General features: G+C 41.2%; 2 protein-coding genes across 2 annotated transcripts; both read right to left on the reverse strand.

Annotated features, from left to right (window-relative positions):
• Positions 1-1,005: 1,005 nt before the first annotated feature.
• On the reverse strand, positions 1,006-9,717 carry LOC310942336 (alcohol dehydrogenase class-3 chain L; the record flags this gene model as incomplete). Its single annotated transcript, XM_083907711.1, has 9 exons — positions 1,006-1,064; positions 2,455-2,593; positions 3,879-4,014; positions 4,874-5,134; positions 7,310-7,529; positions 7,627-7,714; positions 8,446-8,587; positions 9,155-9,256; positions 9,700-9,717. The coding sequence occupies 9 exons, from the start codon at positions 9,715-9,717 to the stop codon at positions 1,040-1,042; spliced, it is 1,131 nt and encodes a 376-aa protein (XP_083763837.1). The 3' UTR covers positions 1,006-1,039.
• Positions 9,718-15,905: 6,188 nt separating this feature from the next.
• LOC310942335 (alcohol dehydrogenase 1-like) lies at positions 15,906-23,143 on the reverse strand. The gene is made up of 9 exons (XM_083907710.1): positions 23,073-23,143; positions 22,434-22,535; positions 21,329-21,470; positions 20,953-21,040; positions 19,930-20,149; positions 19,494-19,754; positions 19,247-19,379; positions 16,681-16,819; positions 15,906-16,588 (listed from the first exon to the last, which is right to left on the reverse strand). The coding sequence occupies exons 1-9, from the start codon at positions 23,088-23,090 to the stop codon at positions 16,555-16,557; spliced, it is 1,137 nt and encodes a 378-aa protein (XP_083763836.1). The 5' UTR covers positions 23,091-23,143; the 3' UTR covers positions 15,906-16,554.
• Between the last annotated feature and the right edge of the window lie 211 nt (positions 23,144-23,354).

The following is a 23,354-nucleotide window of genomic DNA, read 5'->3' on the forward strand; positions in this document are numbered from 1 at the left end:
TTTCCAGTGACTCATTGGAAATTGATGCTGCAGAACAAAGTTGATGATGGTTGAACCACAAAACGGTAATGACTCGGCAGAATTACTTGATAAAACGCTGACATTGCGACTCTAACGGAGCACATTAATAAAGTTAAGTGAAGTAATGAATATACAATTTCATGTTATCAAGAGCTTATATAGAGTTGTTTTCCCAATTCTGTAACTGTTCATTTTAGATGTTGTGGAATCTTTTTAAAATGTACAGAAATGTAGGTTTTGTCTCTGTTTGGTCAGAATATTACATTTCCAAAACCATTCTTTCATTATTTCGTATTCTTATTTCAAATACTGGCATCCACTTCTCTGCTTTGAGTTCTCATCACCACAAAAATACAGAGGGGGGGAAAAAGTTAACTTTTGTTTTTCTGTTATATTACTTTTATAGGAAGTGAACTGAGCTGTTGGGGAGGGAAACAAACTTTTTGCCTAACTAGGCTTGACATATCTGAGCGCATGGTAATTCTTTTAACTCGGTTACAGTCTGAGTCAACATTTCTGAAGAGATGGAGTGCATTCCCCAAGCTCAGAGACACTTATATTTACAGTGAGAAGCTTGCGTACCAAACAAGTCTAAAAACAGCCCCGTGCTCAAAATCCTGCCCGAAAGAATAATCACAATGTTCTGGAAGTATTTAAACAGGTGAGACTTCATTTGCAGGGTTTCCAGTGTTGGTTTTAATCAACTTAATCAGGCCTTTGTGTCTCTGCCGGTCTTACTCAGTAAGTCCTGATCTCATTGTTTGTGGCTGTTCTGTCGTATTTCTCATTCAGTCTCGATCAAAGGGTTTCTGTGAATATTTCTGAATATTTTCGTTTGTCTGTTTTTTCCTCCTCGTAATGTTCTCTCTGTGCGTACATGTGTGTTCATTCGGGAGGGGTGAGTGTGTTCTCAAAAGAAGTTTCTAACTGTATAATACAGCAAACTTTTTTTTTTTATTAATCTGAGCAGAGCAAACATGGAGTTCCATCATATTTTTCATCGCTCCTCTCTCAGCATCTAGAACTGGAGGACGACGCGGATGCTGGAAGACAAAAAAAAAGGATTTTATTAACACAAATAAACACGTAGCCCCTTAAAAGGTCGACTTGAATCAGCCTCTGCTAACCTTAAGTTTAGTAACATTGATTAAGTTTAAACGTTTAAAGCGGAACTATGCAGGATTTTTAACCCTAATGTAATAGCTTCGGGGTCATTGTGATGGTTAAATGTGTTGTTGTGGGGAGATTGGGAGCTGTCGCCACTCCCCCTTACTGTTATTTAGCAGAAAACCAGCCTTGCAAGATCATAGAATCAGGAGGTCTCATGAAGTCTTGCGAGAAACACAAATTGCTTCACGCCACTACAAACAAATACCCCCCCTTTTAGATGTCGATCATGGCAGAGCCGGCGAAAACGACAATGGGGATAAAGTGGGAGACGATGGATGGATGTTTTAAGGTGTTGTCGTAAAAATATGTACTCCAAAACTGCAGGGGGAGCTCTGTCGACAAAAAGGTGAACAGTGACCAGACAGAAAGTGCCTCAGGGAAGTATTCTGGGAGCACACTACATGTTCAATGAAAGCATAAGAGTGAAACAAACTCAGCAGACCCTGCAATGTCCAACTCCTGTCAGTAAGGAGCCTGCTGCTATAGCTGCTTCTGTAACGGTAAATTCAATTTCTTTGTTTCAGAGCTACAACTGCCCCCTTTTCTAACACAAGATACCAGGTCCTTTTGTGTATTCAAATTAGGATGTCTCGACCCAACTCACACTCACAGTAGGCCCTGCCGTAGACAAACGGATGTGAAAGCATGGCCTGGAGGGGCAGACCCCTCTCCAGACAAAGAGATCTGAAAGGGATGTTCCCCAGGTGTAAATGTTTCGGGCTCACTATGCTCTGGTTCTTTCTCCAGAAGTCTCTATTTCATTCTTCACCAGCAGCAGAGAATTTCCACAACACTTCGTACATGGATAAAATAAATGTGTTGCGTCACGTCGTTATCGTTTTTAGCATAGCCATGCAGTGCTGTGTGTAGCATGAATGTAAAACTACTAAGTTTTCACCACCGTGGTAGGTGCTTGAAAGATGTATTTACAGTGTTTGTGTCTTTAAATGCGTCAAAATGTTGGACTTGGAGTATAAACATGTCCAAGGCCAACGGTTTTCACAGACAGGGAATTGAATGTGCTAGAACGGAATAAACGAACAAAAAAATCACAACAATGAGAAGCTGCTATAGCATTGTGTAAAATCTCACATATAGAATCTTTAAAATGCACCACTGGCACAATTGGCGCTTATATTTGGCCGTCAAGGTCTCACGTCACATCGCGGCTTTGTCCGCGGAATGGAGCTCAGAGAGGGACATTATAGAGGCACACACGTTAACACAAACAAACACACAGCTTATCTGAAATCGAGGACGTACCATTTCCCAGCATGCATGAGCTCAAACCCGTCGGTGATCTTCTCAAAGGACAACGTGTGAGTCACAAATTCATCCACTTTGAGCTTCTTGTTCATATACTCGTCCACCAGTTTGGGAACGCTGTCGACACTCTTGTATCCTGGGGGAAAGTGTTAAAAGGCTTCGAGTGAATCAGACAGTCCTGATATTACAAACAGAGCGTGCGTGCATATGAAAAAAACAGCAAACAGGAACACAAATGTTTCAACAAGGCGATGAAGTGGAGGATGATTGTACGCCGTGTACATTTTAATGTTAGTGGCCTCAAGCCAGATTCGTGGTAGCCTTTATTTAGTTTGCGTTGCGGAGTGTGTGTGTGTGAGTGTGTATGAGAGCTGGCTCCACAAATATGAAGTGTATGAGATGAATGAATAACCTACAAATCATGCAGGGGGAAATAATAACAATTCACATTGTCTTCTTTGTTATTAAATGATCCCCCAATATTGTTAACGATTGATGAAAGTTACTTGTGTTAAAGGTGCATTATGTAATAAATCTAAAGCAACTGGTCATAAAATCCTCCTAATGTGTCACAGAGACTCAGGAATAATGTTCATATAACAAACTGAACTCACCAACAACAACAGTACAGCCAAAATATTTGCATCAAAAAAAATATTTTGCAGTCTGCAAATCATGTTTCTGTTTTGAAATCATGTTTTGGCATGTGGCGCCACCTACCGCCGTCTACCAATCACTGCAGCCAGTAGAGTCTCAGCTGCCGAGCAACCACGTGTTGCCAGTTACGTCAGAAAACGAAACCTTAAAAGACCTCTGTATTTTGAATATGAATGTAGTAACCGTTTTTGACCACATTCTTACATATGGCACCTGCTGCTCGGCGTTCTCTCCGCCCATTTCCAGCAGCTCACCTGATTCCACTCTCTCCTCGTCAAGGCAAAGTCTTCATGTCCTGCTCTCATTTCCTTTCTTCTACTAACGGGAGTGACACAAGCCACGTTTGATGGTCAGGCTCACGCCAAAAGTCAGTCGTTTAAACTGTTTGCAGTTGTGCAAGTCTGGACATTTTGCAGTTACAACCTGCAGGAGCTGTATGGGGGAACATGAATGACAAATGCAAATGCCACTCTGCAAGCTTTTCAGATCCTTTCCTGACGGCTCTCTAGTCCAATTTCTGGAGACATTTCCACTGCACTCATGTGAGAACACAGCAGCTCTCCAGAGAATTCACAGTGAGTGGGCTAATGTTCTTCCTCCCGCATACTCGACACAGAAATAGTCTTTGTATCTCGTACAAACATATCCAGATCTCTGATGTTTTCCATTTGTTAATGCCTGAAAGTTAATGAAACTGACAGTAATCCTGGACAGTCGTTGACGTCTTAAAGAGTCTTCCCCCCAGAGTATCAGTGTGTAGTTACCTCCAAAGGCAGTGCCTTTCCAGGTGCGTCCGGTCACCAGCTGGAAAGGCCGGGTGGTGATCTCCTGTCCAGCTGCTGCCACTCCGATGATGACGCTAGTGCCCCATCCTTTGTGACAGGCCTCCAGTGCTGCTCTCTGTCACCAACAGACGATAGATGTTAGAACATTAACCACGACAGTAATCGACGCACAGGGCTTCACTTTTTGCTCCATCAGGATCTCACAATGAAGTGTCCTGTCAAATATGATCCCCACCAATTAAAGCGGAACATTGCAAGTCTGGTGGCCTTTTCAAGCTCCCCCTACAGTTTCATCCATCCATTGTGCACTGCTTTATCCTCACTATCGTAAAAAAATCTCACTGTTGACTGCTTCAATTCTCGCCATTTGAAAGAAGCTGGTCCAATGTTTGCTCGTATGTGGACCCTCACTCGTTCAGACTTCCTCGCTTCACCAGACAACGGGTTTCGCAGGCTCTGCCATCATGGTTTTATTTCAAACATTCTATCAACACAGATATGTACATCGATAGTCTGCCGTTACAATTGATTTGCCTCGGGTGCACTGTGGAGTCGGTATGAGTGTTTCTAATGCCATGCTAACTTGTACCATTGACTTGCGCTATCCATAGCACCAGCGAACTCAGCAACTAGAAGAACTGAATGAAATGTCTTGAAAACGTCTCCAGACGTCTCCATCACACCGGCTGAGTTGGAAAATAGGTCTTATGTCCAAAATTCCCAACTATCCCTTTAAAGCCAGTACCTGGTTTAAGGGTGTGTCGTAAGACCTCCTGATTCTGAGGACTCCAGGTCTGTGGCCCTGAACTTGCAATGTTGGTTTTCCACTAACGGACCAAGCCATTAACCATCACAATAACTCTGAAGCTGTTAAATTAGAAAAATCCTGCATAGATCTGCTTGAAAATACACTGGCGTCACAGATTAGTAAGTAATGATCACTATTATAGGATGATCATTTTCCTCCCACTCACCATGATTGCCACATTGCCCACACATTCAAAGGAGTAGTCCACGCCTCCGTCAGTCATCTCCACCAGGACGTCTTGGATCGGCTTGCTGTGCTCCTTCGGGTTCACCACCTCCGTGGCCCCGAACTCGCGCGCAGTCTGAAACTTGTCGGGGTTCAGGTCGACTCCGATGATCCGAGCCGCGCCGGCCGCTTTACAGCCCATGACGGCGGCGAGGCCCAGCGCCCCCAGGCCGAACACCGCGCAGGTCGACCCGGCCTCCACCTGCAGAACGAGAACCAGGAGAGACAAACGCAGGTCAAGCTCAAACCCTGTGGCTGTTTATGACAAAGTGCACAGCGGGGGGGGGGGGAGGATAATGATGCCGAGGAAGAAAATAACAATGTAATTGTCTTACATTAATACCATATAATTACTAGACAATGAGCCAACATGTTGCAAAAGTGCTGATTGCGTTTTCACTGGTAAATGCCGTAGCTACTAACTGGACACATTAAGTACTAATTAAAAAACATCACAGAGGCTCTGCTGTGCTCAGGCCCAGCAGTGTTTTGATCGCCACTTGCTGCTAATGTCACAAGACAAACATGCAGCTGATTATAATTTCTAGTAATACTTTGTTTTGTTTACTTTTCCCTCCCCTCCATCATATTGCTGATATTCTGGAATGTGTCATGGATAGTTTGGAGAGGCAAAAACAAACCTCTTTCTTTTTTTTTTTTCTGCTGGGACTACACAACAGTATTTTTGTGACATGGATCTGTGGTGTTACAGTTGCACATCATTCACTTGTTCTTTATCGTGCATGAACACAAACACAATTCATATAGTGCCGATGCTAACCAGGAAAATTCATTGCAACCAACAAACGTTCTCTCTGAAAACCAGAAACATCAACAACATGGTTGAATTTAAAGGGGACACATTATGCAAAATCAACTTTTTAATCATTTAAATAATTATATTTGGGACTCTGGAGGCCCTATGAGTAGGCAAAGTGTGAAAAAGATGACTCAGTCATGTTTTTGTGGTCAGAAAAACACTTCACATTGTGTTCTATTCTTGGCTGCACAGTGCAGCGCAGAGTTCTACACAAACTTCCAGCCTCAGAGGATTTACGCGTCCAGTGGATACATTTTATATGTGCCGGCTAGAGTCGGCAAATGATGGCTTTTCCAAATGCTAACTTCTGTTAGCTGCCGGAGCCTCTTTCCTGTGTCTCATTTGCATTTAAAGAGACAGGCACTCAAAACTGAGCGTTCTGAACAGGGCATAATATGGGTATAATTTTACTCCTTTAAATAAGATTTTTTTTCTCAATAATCAAGGGGAAATTTAAATTTTTATTGATTGATGGAGTGATAGAAAGAGCTATATATAGATATCCATCCTTCCCTCTGTAAAAAGCTCCAGCTCTTATGTGCGGACCACATTTTTTAACCGTGGTTTTAGCCCCTGTTTGGATTCCTGATCTGAAACTATGAATGCAATGTAAGCATTCAGAGGAGATCATGACTTGGAGGCGTTTGTTTACTTGGACAACATCTGGCATGAAGATGTGGGAAAAGAGTTGTTGAAGCTCGGGAAGGCGGAGCTGACGATGTTGATATTTTTATTGGGAGTAACCAGGATGGACAGGATTAGAAATGTTCAAAGTTGCTGGACAGAAGGAAAAGTGGACGACCACAGAAAAGGTTCATGGATGTTGTGATTCAGACGATCCGAACCCTAAATGGAGAAGCTGAAAGGCTGGGGGTGTCTTTCGTTCAGGTTCATTCTGCCTTATAATGATAATTCATACAATCCAGGTGATTGTGCACTCTATTCTATCTTCAGTTTCTGCCAAGTGAAAAGATTTTCACCTATATTTTGCACCCCGGACCTTTTAAAGAGCCCCTGACATCGTCTCGGAAACATTAAGGGCTGTACAAAATATCATCAATATTTCAGATATATTCATTCAGGAACCAAAGTTATGAACTGGAACCAAATGAATAATACACGCTGATTTGAAGTGTGCTCTTTCGCCTCGAACGCTTGAGCGGACGACCACATAAATACAAAAAGAAACTTCTGCGAACTGTAGTTTCTTAAAAGTATAAATGATGTATATACAATCATGTTCCGGTTAATTCTATATGCTCTGTTTATTGTAGTTCTACGGCAGGTAGAGCTATAAAAAATAGATGAAATGGGATGCAGTGTTTGAGTGTGAGGAGGGGGGGGGGAAAAGATGCAAATAAAAATGACAGCTGAAATGCTAAATAAACAATGACGCTTTTGAAAATGTGCCATTACGATTGTACATTATTCATTCACTTCTGATTTAGTTGCTCGGGGAAAAGACGATTATGTTGGGAACAACAGCTCCGTCCCCACAGTGACTGTTAGAGCCTGGCTGTGATGTGCAGTCAGGGAGGAAAGGTGTGCGTGACTTGCCTTGGCGGTGTTCAGAGCAGCTCCGTAACCGGTGGTGATGCCGCAGCCCAGCAGACAGACCTTGTCCAGGGGCGCTCTTTCGTCCACTTTGGCCAGAGAGATCTCGGCCACCACCGTGTACTCGGAGAACGTGCTGCAGCCCATGAAGTGGAAGAGGCTCTTGCCTTTGCAGGAGAAACGCGTCGTCCCATCTGGCATCAAGCCTTTGCCCTGAGTGAGCCTGGAGAACAGGGCGCAGATCGAACAGCTCAGAGGTGTAACACAGGGTTTTTTATTGTTGTTGTCGTACAGACGAGTTTCCACTGGAGACAACTTACCTGATCTTTTGGCACAAGTTGGTTTTGGGATTTTTACAGAACTTGCACTCTCCACACTGGGGGACGTATAAGGGTATGACTGTGTCCCCTGCAACACAAGCACGGGGTTATAAAGAGTTCACGCACGCCTTCCTAAAAGAGCAAGTTCAAGGGTTTTTTATTGTCAATGCAATGGCATTTATTGTGGCTTTCTCCTTTTCTAAAAGAGTGTCAATTTGAATTGTATAGGAAAAAGCCATGTGCCGCCATCTTAAACGATGATCACAAATATTCAAGGATCTCAAGGCTCATTGGAAATCTGGTTACATCATAGCCATTTTATTGCAGTAAACTATTAGAAGTGATAGTTGTTTGAGGTACTGGCACATTATCAACCCTGTCTTTGCCAAACGTGCTGCTGTCTCCGACACACGGATGCAAGGAAATACCTGATTTCAGCCACTAAAGGCTCACATAATAAAAGTTACACCCGTTTAAGTCAACCATCGCGGAAGAAAACTTTCTTCTTATCTTGCCTTTTCAAGGTGGAAACTAAAGTTTGTGTCAGACAATAAACTCACACCCCACACCAAAGTCCATAGATAAACATTGCGATTTTCAGTCATGGAGGCACATATTTTGTGTTAGAAATCCCTTGTTTAACCTACATTAAAACCATTCAAATGCTGATTTTCTCTATGGAGTTTGGTGCAGGGGCGTGAGCAGTTTATATTTTCAGTTACCAGTCCCAAAAAGGACGCATACATTCCCTTTAGTGAGCCTTTAGGTCAGTGGCTAAAATATGTTTTTCCTGAGATGAGTGTGAAGTAAGGGGAGAACCTGGTTGAAACTTGACAACTCCCTCTCCAACGCTCTCCACGATCCCTGCTCCCTCGTGGCCCAACACGACAGGGAAAACTCCCTCTGGGTCAGAACCACTCAGTGTGTAGGAGTCAGTGTGACAGATTCCTGTGGCCACGACCTGAAATAAAAGGACTGGAAATGTGATCCACGCAGAGTCATATAAAACAACTCCAACCCAATATGTCATTATAGGTTGTTTAATATAGTTTAAATAACATCAATGACTGTTTAAAACATATTTTATAGTTTGTTTGTATGGCTTCGTGGACATAGACAGTATATAAACAATGGATGTGGTCTCAGTTTCCTTGCAGAAGCTGACCTGGAAGTAGCAATATAGTGAACAGCCACTAGGGGGGGGATTCTTTTAGGTGAATGTATGTCCTTTGTTGGCTGTTAAATCATCTTCGTGCTATGCACTGTTCTGCAGCTTTTGCCCAAGTAAATGTTCCCCGTAGGATCAATAAAGGATATTTGATTTTGTTTAATTGATTATCTAAGATACACTGTTATCTAACTTAACTTGTAACTTTGCTTAAAGGGCAAAAATAATTAACCTATTATTAATCGGCCACTAAATGTATATCTTCTGGTTTCTTTGCTCATGACAACAAATCATTAAAACTGAATCATTTTGGTTTGTGGACAAACATCATAATGTGATTACATTACAGCCAAAACATACCCTAAGGCGAACCTCCCCAGCACGAGGAGGAGCCACTTCCACCTCCTCCATCTTGAGAGGCTTCCCGGCCTCCCATGCCACTGCAGCTCTGCACTGGATCACCTAAAACACAAACAACAACCCAAGAGCTTCAGCTGGTCTGTAATCTGTCAATGTGGACGACTCCTCATGACATTTAACCCTTTCAGTGCTACAGTGGAAACACTCTGATAATTGTGCTCTTGTTTGTGTGTGCAACAGAAAACAAGGCGAGGGTCCTTGCTTCTCCACATATAAAATCACACTGTGACCTTCTGCCTCCCTGTGTGTTGTAAACACACAACTCTGAACAAGGACTTTGAACAGCAGGAACTCAGAACTCTCCTCTTGACTCCTTTGTCTTTCATAGATTGTGAAACAGAGCAATATAGGAACCTCTAAGTCCTTGTAGTGTACACATATTTGACTCAGCAATGCCGGCTTGACTCAAATCCATTCAAACATACACTCAAATTGACTATACAGACATTATAAGTGTGCATGTGAGGAGGAGGCAGCACTCTTACCTTCCCTGCAGTCGCCATTGTTGTTTCAAATGCAGACCCTCCCTCACAGGCTTAGGTTCAAGTTAAGGTCTTATCAAAGTGTGGACCAATCACAGAGAAGGACTCTGCCTCTGTGGGCTATGTGTCACGCCCGTGTCGCTGTCGATCTTGTTCATTTCCCTCTTTGCAGAGGGAACAGAGCTTGTGTTTTATTTGTTTTTGTGGTATAAATCCACAAGCTGAAGGCAAAAGTAAGAATTTATGGCGAAGCACAGTGTTTAATGTATATTCCCAAACTTCAAAGAACTGCAGAACTGTCAAGGTCCACACTCAAAACACTGAGACAAACAGAAACAACACTGAAATGACCACATTTGCTCCCTAGATATGGAGGACCAAAAATGACAAAACAATAAATAAATAAATAAACAAATGTGTATATATATATATATATATTAATAAATAAATATGTGTAAAAAATATAGAAATAGCCTTTTTCATGATGAAAATGTATTGTTTTTAAAAAAATGTATTTATGTATTTAAATATTTATATCTGCATTTATTTATTTTTATTTGTTTATTGTTTTGTCATTTTTGGTCCTCCATATATTGGTAGAATGTGTTCGGGATACATTTTTTATTTCATTTTATTTCATTGCATCTCCATACATCAAGACCCATTACCTTTGTCATTTTTGATTCTCCATGAATGCTGATTAAAAAATAATAACATGTAAACAAAATATACATGATTACAATGTGACAAAATAAGAGGTAAAATAAATAAATGTATAAATAAATATATAAATACATGCATACATATATACATAAATAAGTGTATAAATTAATAAATATGTGTAAAAATATAGAAATGGCCCTTTTCATGATGAAACTGTATACTTTAAAAAAAATATTGATGTATTTATATCTGCATTTATTTATTGTTTTGTCATTTTTGGTCCTCCATACCTGTAACCATGAATATTCATGAGTTACCAAAACCACAAAGAGGTCATATATAATTTGTATGTTTCAATTAAATGTTTTAATAGAAATATACAAATGAAATACATAAATGTATAAATAAATATATAAATACATGTATACATATATACATAAATACACAAATATGTGTAAACATATAGAAATAGCCCTTTTCATGATGAAACTGCATAAATTTTTTTATTTATTTATGTAGTTTTGCATTTAAATATTTATATCTGCATTTATGTATTTATGAATATTCATCAGTTACCACAACCACAAAGAGTTCATATTTAATATGTATCTTTCAATACATTTTTTAAGCTGGGAACATTTGCACAATCCACTTCAAGGCCCACCTGCAATACCTCAAAGGCCCACCAGTGGGCTGCAGAACACACTCTGGAAAGCACTGTTGTGATGAACTCCACTCAGCCACATCATTTAAACAGCAGAGTGTGTTTTCCAAACTGTCAAACCATGAAGCCGCAAAGATAATTGCCATTACATAAGTCTGCATATTAAGAGACTTTACATCACGGCACCGACTGCTGGTGTATATTCTGTTTAAACAGCAGGTTACACTGGTGTTGCTGAAAACATTACAGTTTAAAGTTCATGTTTAATTTGAGAACCCAGTTACAGTGTCCACAGAGGCAGAGAGTGGATGAATGTTCAATAATTAGTACATTTAGTGACGTCAAGGATAACTTATCGATATGTTTGCCTCCAACGAGTGGTAAACTTCAGTGGGAAACTGACGTTTAATGTATTCTTCTTAAATAAGAGTTCTACAAAAGCCCTTGGCGTGAAAAGCACAGGTGTTCCTGATCACATTAACGACGCCTCTGTTCAGTTCATGAACGTCAACACGGTGTGAACTCACCCCTCGTTAATGTGATTATTTACACCTGTGATTTTCCTGCTGCGACTCGTCAAAATGGCTGCTGTCGGAGGCAGAGGTGAGTGAATCGCAGGGAAAACACAAAACACTGATTGTCTGAATTGAGGACAATTCAGTATTAAGTCAGTAGACGGGCTTCGATTCAGTCTTTATATTTCAATGTTGTGACACAAACAGAAAGAAGACAAGGGTTTCAAACCTTCTCTTATTAGTTCACCTCCTCTGCTGAGTGATGTGTGTTTCTATGTTAACATAGAGGATTTATTGAAGAGGAGTGAAATAATTCATCTATCTGTCTCCACTGGCCAACAGGGCCAGCCCAAGCCTTTATGGGGCCCTAAGTTGATACAAATGCTACTCTTTAAATTGCATTAATTGTAGTTGTCTCATTTACACCGAACCAGTGTCACTCTTCTTTTCTTCTTAAAGGACTCATATTATACCCTATTTAACCTAGTTCCCTGGTGTCCTAATGAACATGTCTGTGACATGCTTTGGTCAAAATACCATAAGGATGAAGCATCACAGCAGTTCAATCACCCTGCCAAAACAGCCCTGTTTAGTAGTATCTCCTTAGGTCCACCTTAAAAAAAAGTAAAATGAAACTTAAGGGACAGGAAATGACATCAGCCACAGAGGCTACAGGGAGCTAACAGCAGTTAGCATTTGGAAAATCATTTGCAGGCTCTAGCAGGCACATTGTTGTCATATATAACATGTACCCACAGGACAGATAAATCCTCTGAGGCTGGAAGTTTGTGTAGAACTCTGTGCTGCACTGTGGAGCCAAGAAGAGAACTTTTACGCGGACTTCGCGGACAACGGTTTTCGGATACCGTTGCCCTCGCCGGCACTCTCGCGCGTTTTAGGGACAAAGCGGAGCTACGCGAGACAACAGTTCCAGGAATTTAGCGCATTGTGACGTCCCAGTGAGTGTGGAAGTCAACATCGCGTGTTACATCTCCTGTACTTAGACTGAGGAGGACCACAAAAACAGAGTGAGTCATCTTTTTTTACACTTTGCCGACTGATAGGAGTCCCAAATATAAGGGTTTAAATGATTAAAAAGTAGATTTTGAGAGAGAGAGAGATTTATTTTTCCCCATGCCTTTGGTACGGCTCTGCTGGCCAGAATGCATTCTCATCGTAAACAGTGAGTGTCAGAGTGTCCTTTGTCCTTCAGATGTAGGTGGACAGCTGAGTCTTGTCCAGATAAACTGACTACTTTGTGTTGTGAAGGGGGTTGTTTGGTTTCCTTGATGTAGAGTTCAAGTACAATACTCAGTCCACATTGCTCTGTTTATTCCCCACAGTTGTGTCCTTTGGGTGAACAGGTTTCTGTCTTAAAGTGTTGAAGGTTGAAGTTTCTCAGAGCCCCCAGCAGCATAAGGAATAACAACGTTTCTCTATTTATTGCTGTTTTCTTCCTTGTCCGATGTTATTTTCCTGGAGGTTTCAGTGAAAATCAAGTCTGGGTTGAGCCACAGTTTGTATGTGTCTCTCTGATAAACTCTACACATGAACTATCTCATCTATCTATAAAGCAAGTTGCGTCTGTGTGTCCGTCTGTCTGTCTGTCTGTGACAGGCATATCTCGCTGACCATTAGTCAGATATTCCTAAGACTTTGGATATGGGTTGAGCATGGCCCGATGGTGTGCATCCTTGATTTTCAATTTGTTTGGAGGAATTTTAATTTTTGCCGATTTTTCACGCTACACCAGGCAGGCAGCGGCTCATCAGCAGCAGCTGCGCTGTCTGGAGCGGGGAGGTGGGCGTGAATAGGCTGCCCTCACGGTGGGTGAGACATTTTCACACAATTCAACGCAGAACATGATGTTATACTGAAACGACAAAGTCGGTGTCCATTCACCACTACGCGAGCACATATTTATTTAGCATTAGCATGCTACTACTTTGTGGCTAACTTGACGAACCTGTTTCCAAAGGTAAGCAAGCGAGGCTACGGTTAGCATTAGCGTAGGGCTAACATAATACAAACAGTGTGCACACTCATTAGGCACAATGCAAATGTTTTCATTTTCGATTAGCATTAGCATAGCTAGCTGTTGTGACTGTCAGGCACGCCTTATCCTGCATTACCATAACTGAAAAATCTTCTTCAGCTCCCACTCTAGGAATACATACTTCCTACGCACACTGCACTAGCACATATAAAGCTTCATCAAATATTTTTGTTTTCTTTAATACAAAAGGCCTATGTGTGACCATAATAAGAACCAGCTTATGTTGCAGTGTTTTGTGTGCAGGCATTAGTCACAGGCCCAGCCTCATGACAAACTTAACTTGAATTATGTCCCACTTTGCAAACAGCCCACTTTAACCAGACATTTCATATTGTCTGTGTTTGTTTTAGATTCAACTGCTCCCAGGAAAAGCAGCACTGTGAATTCCCCCAGTTTTTTCCCCCACATACAGTATTATTTATGGACGATTATCAACCCTCATTGCCAAGATCAACAATTATGCAAGTGGATTTTGAGGGAACATGCAATAGTTTCATGAAGCGGGGGTAAAGAGAGAGAGATGCCCTGAACTGCCCTTAGCTTTAGGTATTATATAACAGTTACAAATGGAGTTGCAGTAAAATAAAAGCAGTGACTCTCTTGTAGTTTTAAGTATATCAAAGACATCATGTAGCATTGATCATATGCTTTTTTTTTGCATCACAAAGTGGTCACATTGTGGATTCATCCATTTGGCTGCAAAGATGAGAGAAAACAGTGAGGGAGAGAAGTGCAGTTGCAGGACAGGAATGAGACAGAGACGGCTTCAGATCTTGGATTTTATTCTACCCTCTCTGACCCGTGGCTCTGCTGCTGCTGCTGCAGGATAAAGTAGTTTGGCAAACAAATGAGATGAGTATAGGGAGTGCAGATGTTCCCCAGATGTGGAAGAAGCAAGCAGCAGCTAAGCAAACGTGCACCATACAACACAATTTGCACTTTTGATAGACATAAACTATTTCTGAATATTGGAAAAAAACATGGCGGTCCAAAATGGTGATAATATTTTGGGATTTTTCAATAGTATTTTAGTTTTGACCTTTTGTTTTAACATTAGTTAGTTTTAATACGGTTTGCTAATTTAATTTTTGATGAATTTTAGTGTTAGTTTTTTGTACTGCTAGACGCGTTAACGGCGTCAACGTTAACGCATGGCGCGTTTTCCATGACGACTGACCGGAAAAAGTTAAAATCATGTTTATGTGACTCCGGCTTGTTGAGTCTCTAATGCTAAACTTTTAAAACAGAGGCACACATACGCAGTACACAGGTACGCTGGTTATTTGTTTGTACAGACTGTTCCAGTTCGACTATAGGCGCGAAACGAGCTAATGCAGCTAACGGAGCTCACTGGTAAACGGTGCGTGGATTCCTGTGTCGCCGCACGTAAACATGACGTCACGCGTGTCTTTTTCCAGTCAGTCGTCATGGATACGCACCATGCGCTACAGTGCGTTAACGCAGTGCCCAGTACTTGTTTTTTGTAATGTGGAATATTGTAAAGTATGTAAAAGGTCATAAGTACTGTGTAAAATTAGGACAGATACAGAACAACCATCCCTGAAACACTTTATATGAAAATTAAGCACATATTATTATTATTATTATTATTATTATTATTTTGGTAACTATAATGGTGACCGACATACAATTAAGTGATTTTGTGTAATTATTTTTTCTTCAATTTCTGCTAAATGAGCATAATTTCACACTGGACCTATAATACAACAAATAGATAGCCTGCTTTCCTGTTTGAAAACATGTATATATAACTACAGTTTCTGAGTAGTTAACTATTAAAAGCCTCCTGTTCTGCCTGCAAGACAGTTTGATACTGCGTTAAACACAAGCCAAGGGTCACTACAGGCCAAAACAACCCAATGCGGAAAAGCTGCAGGGACAACATGGTTTGGAGATAGAAGATAAGGCTTTTTGGCAGAATGTGTGGGTCCAAAAAGCAGCTTTCACAAGTAAATGTAAAACAGGTGGACAAGCTAATAACTACAAAGCTAATGCCTCAGTTGGATGGAAAATTTGTGAAGGAGCCTGGTCACCACTGCAGGACTGCAAAAAAAAACAACAAAGTAAAATAGTTTCCCATGTCTTATTTGTCTCAAAGCACATTTGCAAAGCACAACTGAATTGCTTAGTACAAGATACTTATGGAGGATTCATTCCCATGGTTTTCCACTCTGGTCTGCAATAAAACAAAAGACATAACAACAACAAGTAGACATTTTAATGCATAAGTAAGCTATGCATACTCTCCAAAGTGGAAACAGAAAGGCATAACACTGCATTACCCCTCATCTGAATGAATCAACATGTGCTTTATAAAACTCCTTGAGCAGGAAGTGAAGTAAAGTAAAGAAAAGGACCATGGTTTTGTGACCTGGTCCAAGGAGTAGTGGTAGAAATACAGTGGATACTATTAAATGATATTAGTGTATTACAAAGTTTATGGACAATGGAACCATTACACAATCCAGTACATGAATACAGGTCATTTCATGTAAAAATAGTGCATTAGAAGAACACACTCACTCATCGTCTACTGCTTCATTCTCCACATACATTCTTAGTGTTCTTCTACAAGGACTGAGGTTCTACCTGGAACCATTTGCTTCTGAAAAACCATTTCCCGAATAAAGGGTTTTTCAAGCGTTTCCAGTAAGAACCATTTTGGTCCAGAGAACCATTTCAAACCCCTTTCCTGAATAAAGAGTTTTAAAATGGTTCTAGGCAGGACGGTAGGTTCCAGGTGTAATCTCTTTAAAAGGTTCTACCTGGAACCAAAAAGGGTTCCTACGGTCAATTTAGAGTAATCAATTTGCCTATTTTGGCAAATTTCTGTTCCTTTTGTCAGACAAGACAAGTTGAGATAAGAAAATGTGATGAGTCTGGTCAACTTTGATCCATGCTGTGCATCAAAGGGTTAAATGACTTGCAACGTAGTGGTCTCATTGTGGAGAAACGCTCAGAACGGTGCGAATGCTGTGGAGCAGAAGCAGAACAGAACACTTGTTAATACTTCATTCTCTTACATGGCCACTCTCATGAATAGTGGAGTATGAATGAACACATACCATTTGCCTCGTTTCATCAGTTCAACGGCATCATTGATCTGGGCCAAGGTCATGTTGTGAGTAATAAACTCATCCAGCTTCACCTTCTTGTCCATGTAGGCTTTCACCATCTCAGGCACGCCATCCTTACTCTTAAATCCTGAGCCACAGAGAACACAAACACAATATGTTATACATAATGTTTGAATTCACCATCCTAAAATACAGAAATCACAAGACATCAATTTCTGTCTATTTCTGATATTTATACATTAATTTTGCATCATAAATGTATTTTATTGTTAATTATATATCGTTTTGTTTCAAACGCTGCATCAAAAAACACTTTTATTTTGAAATTATGCGAAATATTCTCACAAATTACGGTATCATAATGGAATATCATGATATTTTTTGATAATTTTAAGCTCATATTTTCTTTCCCCACATAGTTGGACTTTTATTTTTATATGACCGGCCCCTTCTTGACCAGACTTAAAGGTGCATTATGTAATAAATCTAAAGCAACTGGCCATAAAATCCTCCTAATATGTCACAGAGACTCAGGAATAATGTTCATATAACAAACTGAACTCAACAACAACAACAGTACAGCCAAAATATTTGCATTAAAAAAAATCTTTTGCAGACTGCAAATCATGTTTATGTTTTGAAATCATGTTTTGGCATGTGGCGCCACGTACCGCCGACTACCAATCATTGCAGTCAGTATAGTCTCAGCTGCCGAGCAACCACGGGTTGCCAGTTATGTCAGAAAACGAAACCTAAAAGACCTCTGTATTTTGAATTTGAATGTAGTAACGGTTTTTGGCCACATTCTTACATATTGCACCTTTAAAGTTCTGACAACTCCTGTAGAGTCATCACTGAGGAGCAAACATTAAAATGCTTTTTTTTTTCTTAATAAGTTAAGACACTGATGGACTCGGAGACTGCATTTGCATTTGATTGGCAGCACAGTTTATTTTCAAACACACAACCCACTTGTTTTTCCTCTCCACTCGGTCAATATTACTTCTTCAGTAACAGTCCGTGTTTGGTGCCAACTTCATGAAATCAATGATCGTGTCCTTGGGTTTAGAGTAGACACTGTGGAGGTGGATGTGATTGGCAGTCAACTGCAGGAGGAGGAGGGGGAGGAGTGGAGGTGGCTCATGAAATCAGTTTCAGGTGAGGTGAAGACGCAGCTGGAGCTTGTTTCTAACGCTCTCTCCCTTGAAATGCAGTAGCGTGGGAAACCTCAGATGACTGGTGGCCACAGAGAAGCCAGGACACAGCTTATGCTCATCCAAAATCTACAATGTGCCTGTGCTTGCGTTAAACTTTGTGACAGCAATGTGTGTAAAATATTAAAACTAGTTGGGGAAAGAAGAAATCCTTGAGGTGAACCAGCAGATGAATATTATTTTGAGGGGATATATACACACTGTGACCTGTTTGTCAATAAGTTAAAAAAGACATTTAAGATTAAAGTCATAAAGAAGCTTCACGGAAATTATAGTGTTAAAGCTCCAATGTGTAACTCCTGTCATTGCAGATGAACCTGCGGAGCTTTCTCAAAAGATATCTCAAAGTCCATTTCCCAGCCGTTCTCTTTCAACATTTGTTTCAGTATCTCACTCGTTTCAGAGAACCGGACACTGAAAAACTGAAAACAAGACACTGCTATACTGAGTGAATCAAAGAGACAAACATTTCAGCCACTGCTGAGAACGCTGTGTTTTATTGTAATCTCGGGGCTCAGCGAAATCTCTGAAAAAAACACGGTCCGGTTACGTAAACAGCGGTTCTCCGGGCACTAGTCTGGGCACATCCAGTTGCGTACATTGAACCACAGAAGAAGAATAATGTCCGTTGTGGAGGTGTTTCACGAGCGTCAGTGTCTTCTGACTCTGGGTCTGACTCCGGGTCAAAGTCATAAAAGGGACTGCGTCGAAGCTATTTTTAAACATTGTTAAATCAATGTTTTGATAATGAGGAGCAGTGCATCCACCGTTCCAGAGGGGGGAGCTGCGCTTCTGAGAGCGCATGTGCTGAATAGTATTGGCCAATCACAAGAGTCTGTTTTCTGGGGGTGAGAGTTCACTCTGAAATACCGCGACTCAGGAACACCGTCAGAAAAGAGGATTTCAATCGGCTCGTTTACAATAAAAATTGAGAGGTTTAAAAACATGTTGGTTCTGCTTTTGATTGAAAACTCCTGGACTGCATTTGAGTACCAACAGGCAAAACAACCCATTGGAAATGATGATGATGCAGTTATCTGCATTCACTTCCTGATTGACTCTTATCGTCCATGATACCATCTTTGCTGATTTGTTACGCTCACGTCCCAACAACATGGAAACGTTCATGCATATCAATGAACTCGGATTGGCCGGGCTCCCAACGCTAATATCGCCACCAGTTGACTCGCTTTTAACAGCATTTAAAACTGTTTTTTTTGTGTGTTTTCTTTTGGACAAAGATGTCTTTGAAAAACCTTTATATAACTGGAGGGGTAAACCATCCTGTTTTCAAAGTTACCTGCCTACATGTGTGAGTTTCGGTTGATGCTTCCGCCTACCTCCAAACAGGGAGCCCTTCCATGTGCGTCCAGCGATAAGCTGAATGGGTCGAGTAGCAACGTCATGCATGTCCGTCCAACCAACCAGCACACCGACACCCCAGCCTTTCACGCAAGATTCCAAAGCACTGCGCTAGAGGTAGAAAGAGCACAAAGTCAGAGGTTAAAATGCCCACAGAAGAGTGCACTTTTTTTATTTAGTCACTTTTCAACTAATCTTAATATAACCCTCTCTATAATGTCTCACCATGACTCCCACGTTCCCGACACATTCCAGAGAGTAGTCCACTCCTCCACCGGTCAGCTTAGCCAGCACTGCACTGACAGGTTTATCGTGATCCTTGGGGTTCAGGAAGTCAGTTGCTCCAAAGACCTTTGCTTTTTCAAACTTGTCTGGGTTGACGTCGACAGCAAAAATCTTCTTGGCACCGGCGAACTTGCAGCCCATGACTGCAGCCAAACCCACGGCTCCAAGGCCAAACACGGCACATGTGGAGCCTGGTTGCACCTGGAGGGGTAAACACTCTGATAAACATAGCATTTATGGATGTTTCATACAAAAATAAAATTCCTTTTGCCCTTATTAAAATAGATATTTGCAGTTCATAAATGGTTGTCTAAGCTAGTAATTCATTTCGGTGGTTTGGGATAAACTAATTTCATCAGGTATAAGGCTCATTCACCTTAGCGGTATTAACTGCTGCTCCAAATCCAGTACAGACCCCACATCCAAGGAGACAGACTTTGTCCAGAGGGGCAGCAGGGTCAATCTTAGCCACAGCAATCTGGTTCATCACAGTGTACTGTGAGAAGGTGCTGGTTCCCATAAATTGCAGGATCTTCTTCCCCTTGCAGGTTAACCTGGAGTCCACTGCTGACATCACATCATGGCGACCAGCAGCCCTAAAGAGTATTTATTAAAATCAAAATGCAGCCTAAGAATGTTTTCTTAACATGAGCATTATAAAAGACATTTTCTGTTATTAGGTTAATTTCATGAAATCATCACTGTAAACACTGATTTGAAAATGTGTGACAAAATATCTGTTAAGGCAAATTACCAGGGAATTTCGTCCATCTCTGTGACGGACATAAAATGGACATAAATGGAGTATAAATGGCCCTTTAGCGGTGTTGTTTCTCCATTCCAGAGAGCTTGGAGTAGTGATTATGAGAGAGTGACCTTAGATAGTGTGGCATCTTGACAGTCAGGTGGTCAGTGTGGAGAGCTAATGTCAGAAGGCAGTTGAACTCCAGAGGTGAGGAGCCAAGGTGTAGCATCAAAGCTGTGTCGTGGCAAAGAAAAGACACCACAACTCATCCGATCTGACCAGAGAAGAAGGATTCCAGATGCCAGTGACAGATAATAGGAAAGATCCTACTGTGAACAGTTAACGTGCTGTTTAACAGGACAACAAGCCAATCAGGCTTGACATATTTGAGTCTCTCTGAGGTTATTAGTCAGTCCAATGACAACAAAGGACTTCATTGACCATGACACAACAGACAGCAATGGAGGACATCCAGCAGCTCTTTTTTCCTGCTCGGTTTTTGGCTGTTTGTGAGCTGGTCTAGCTCCACCATGAAGGTATTGGTACCTCAAGGGAAGGGTGCCAAAAATGTGTACCGTACCAAACCACTTGGCTTATGAGTGCGTACCATGATACACATATTCTGATTGATTGAGGAGAAAAAGATAAGCTCACCATCCCTTTTCACAGTGGTTGGAGTCAGGATGCTTGCAAAAGCGACATTCTCGACACTGGGCGACGAACAGAGGAATCACCTTGTCTCCTGAAATTGAAAATAGGGCGATATCAAATGTATTCAGGTCATTGTCATTTGCATATAATGACATGGAGTACTGCTGGAATGATGTAGTCATATAGGCAGTAGGGGATTTGCAGTTCCCTTGACAAAAAAGCCATATGGATTTTCCATTGGCTTTTGGATTATTTGAGAAAATAAGCTCGACAATGTAACGCAACATATTGAGTCTGATATGTCTGAAATTACTTTGCACGTGATGTGAACACAACATAACTGGGAAACAAATGTGAGGGAGTGGAAGTGTGAACTGACCTGGCTGAAATTCCGTCACTCCAGGCCCAACACTCTCGACAAAACCGGCTGCCTCGTGGCCAAGGACTGCTGGGAAGCCATCTTTATGCATACCCTCAAACAGGTGGTAAAGGTCTGTGTGGCACACCGCTGTTGCCACAATCTAGAAGACAATGTTCATTTAAAGGGGGTTTCTTATTAAGTTGAGTCACTTACTGTATGTTCTTACCAAAACAAGTATATAGTACAGCTAATATTAGCCATATTCGCAGGCTACAGCTAATGGAATTATAACTTTTAGCCGACTAAGGTCGCTAAAAGTGCCATATCTGTGAAATCTATGAAATCTTTAGATATCAGTTATGTTTCAATCATAACACAAGTCATTGTGATGGTTAAGTGGGTAGTTGCGGGGAGATTAGTGGCTTTCTTTACTCCCCCTACTGTCTTTTTAGTAGAAAACCAGCCTTGCAAGATCAGGATTGCTGACCCGGATTCCTCAGAATCAGGATGTGTCACGAAGTGTCAGGTCTTGTGACAATCAGGGAATACTTTATGGCACTTTAGCACAGGAAGCCCCTAGCCACGTACCAGCTATAAAATAAAGGCAGCGACAGCGGAATTTTAGACGTTGTGGCAGTGATGGCGAAACAAATAGTTGTCAGAGGAAGAGGAAACATCTGTCTGAACGATCGAGCGGCCACACACGAGTAAACCTGGACTGGCTGAAAAACTCAGAAGCAGAAACAACCTGGCATTCTTTGGGATGAATCTCAATTCTCAATTTTTGCTATTGCTGTAGTGTAAAGTACAAAAGTGGGCAGCCTCGCTCTTCTTTTACAAACATTTTATGTTTTCTGAGCCAAACCAAACATACCACACCCAAGTACACCATATCACAAGTAAGCAAAACGTATCAAGCTCTTCTGTCATCCGTGACAATAGAGCATTATATTGAGATATAAGGCTAGGCCATGTTGATCAATGATTTATTTAGTTGGATTGTTGATTAGTTATTATAAGTGCAGTACTTGGCATGCTACGACACCAGTGGAGAGCCACTGCACGCTCAAGACCTGTGCTCTGAATTTTACATGTATTAAAAATTATAAATGGAGTTTCTCACCTTGATGCGGACCTCGTTGGCCTGTGGTGGAGCGACCTCTATGTCCTCGATCACCATAGGCTTGTTGGGCTCCCAGGCCACTGCCGCCTTGCATGTGATGACCTGGAGGTCAGTGACCCCACATTAAAAAGCCAGCATTAAGTCACATTATTTCATCTCTTTAGTCTCTTTACTTTTACAGTTGAACTGGTGAAAAGTTTTTACTATCTGTCCTTCAGAAAGCAGTCATCTGAAGACGGTGAACCCACAAATATGTCATTAAAGTGTGGACCGGTTTTTGGGTTGCTGATACAGCAGCCGCAGCACACAAAGCAAGAGTAACACCACACTAGGTATTTACTAACTAACTTTTGCTCTGTTTTCTATGATTTTGCCAAGCTTTGGCCACACAGTTGATCAAAAAAACTCTGGATAGTTTCAAAGTCATATTTGAGCACACAAAATGTAATGAGGACAGGGACTTGGGGAACAATTTAACAAAATAAATCATCCATGTGCAAAGAGCCAGCAAAAAAACCATTGGCACGGAATTAAAATCACATACACAAACAACATCATGCGTATATTATGGTCACTGAGACTGAGGTTTGTTTGTCTGACATCGGCAGACCTGTGAAATGAATCGAATCTTATACCTACCTTTCCAGCTGTGGCCATTCTTTTCTGGAAATAATGAGAGTTGTTGAAGCGAAATAAAGACAGCTTCGAGACCAGTGTGTGAGAGGGAATGAACTCTCACTTAAGCTTCATTTGGTACGCTCCAATAAAAAAAAAGGAAAAAAAAGTTACGTAATATTCAGATGGGCTGGGACTTTGAATGTGTCAAATAGACTGTACTAGTGTGTGGGAACACATTAGCCAGTCCTCTAAGGTCAGAACTATGTGTGTTTGTGCTGTCCTAAGCTGACCCAGCCTTCAGTT

The sequence above is a fragment of the Microchirus variegatus genome (genome assembly GCF_963457635.1).
Source record: "Microchirus variegatus genome assembly, chromosome: 21".
NCBI lineage: Eukaryota > Metazoa > Chordata > Actinopteri > Pleuronectiformes > Soleidae > Microchirus > Microchirus variegatus.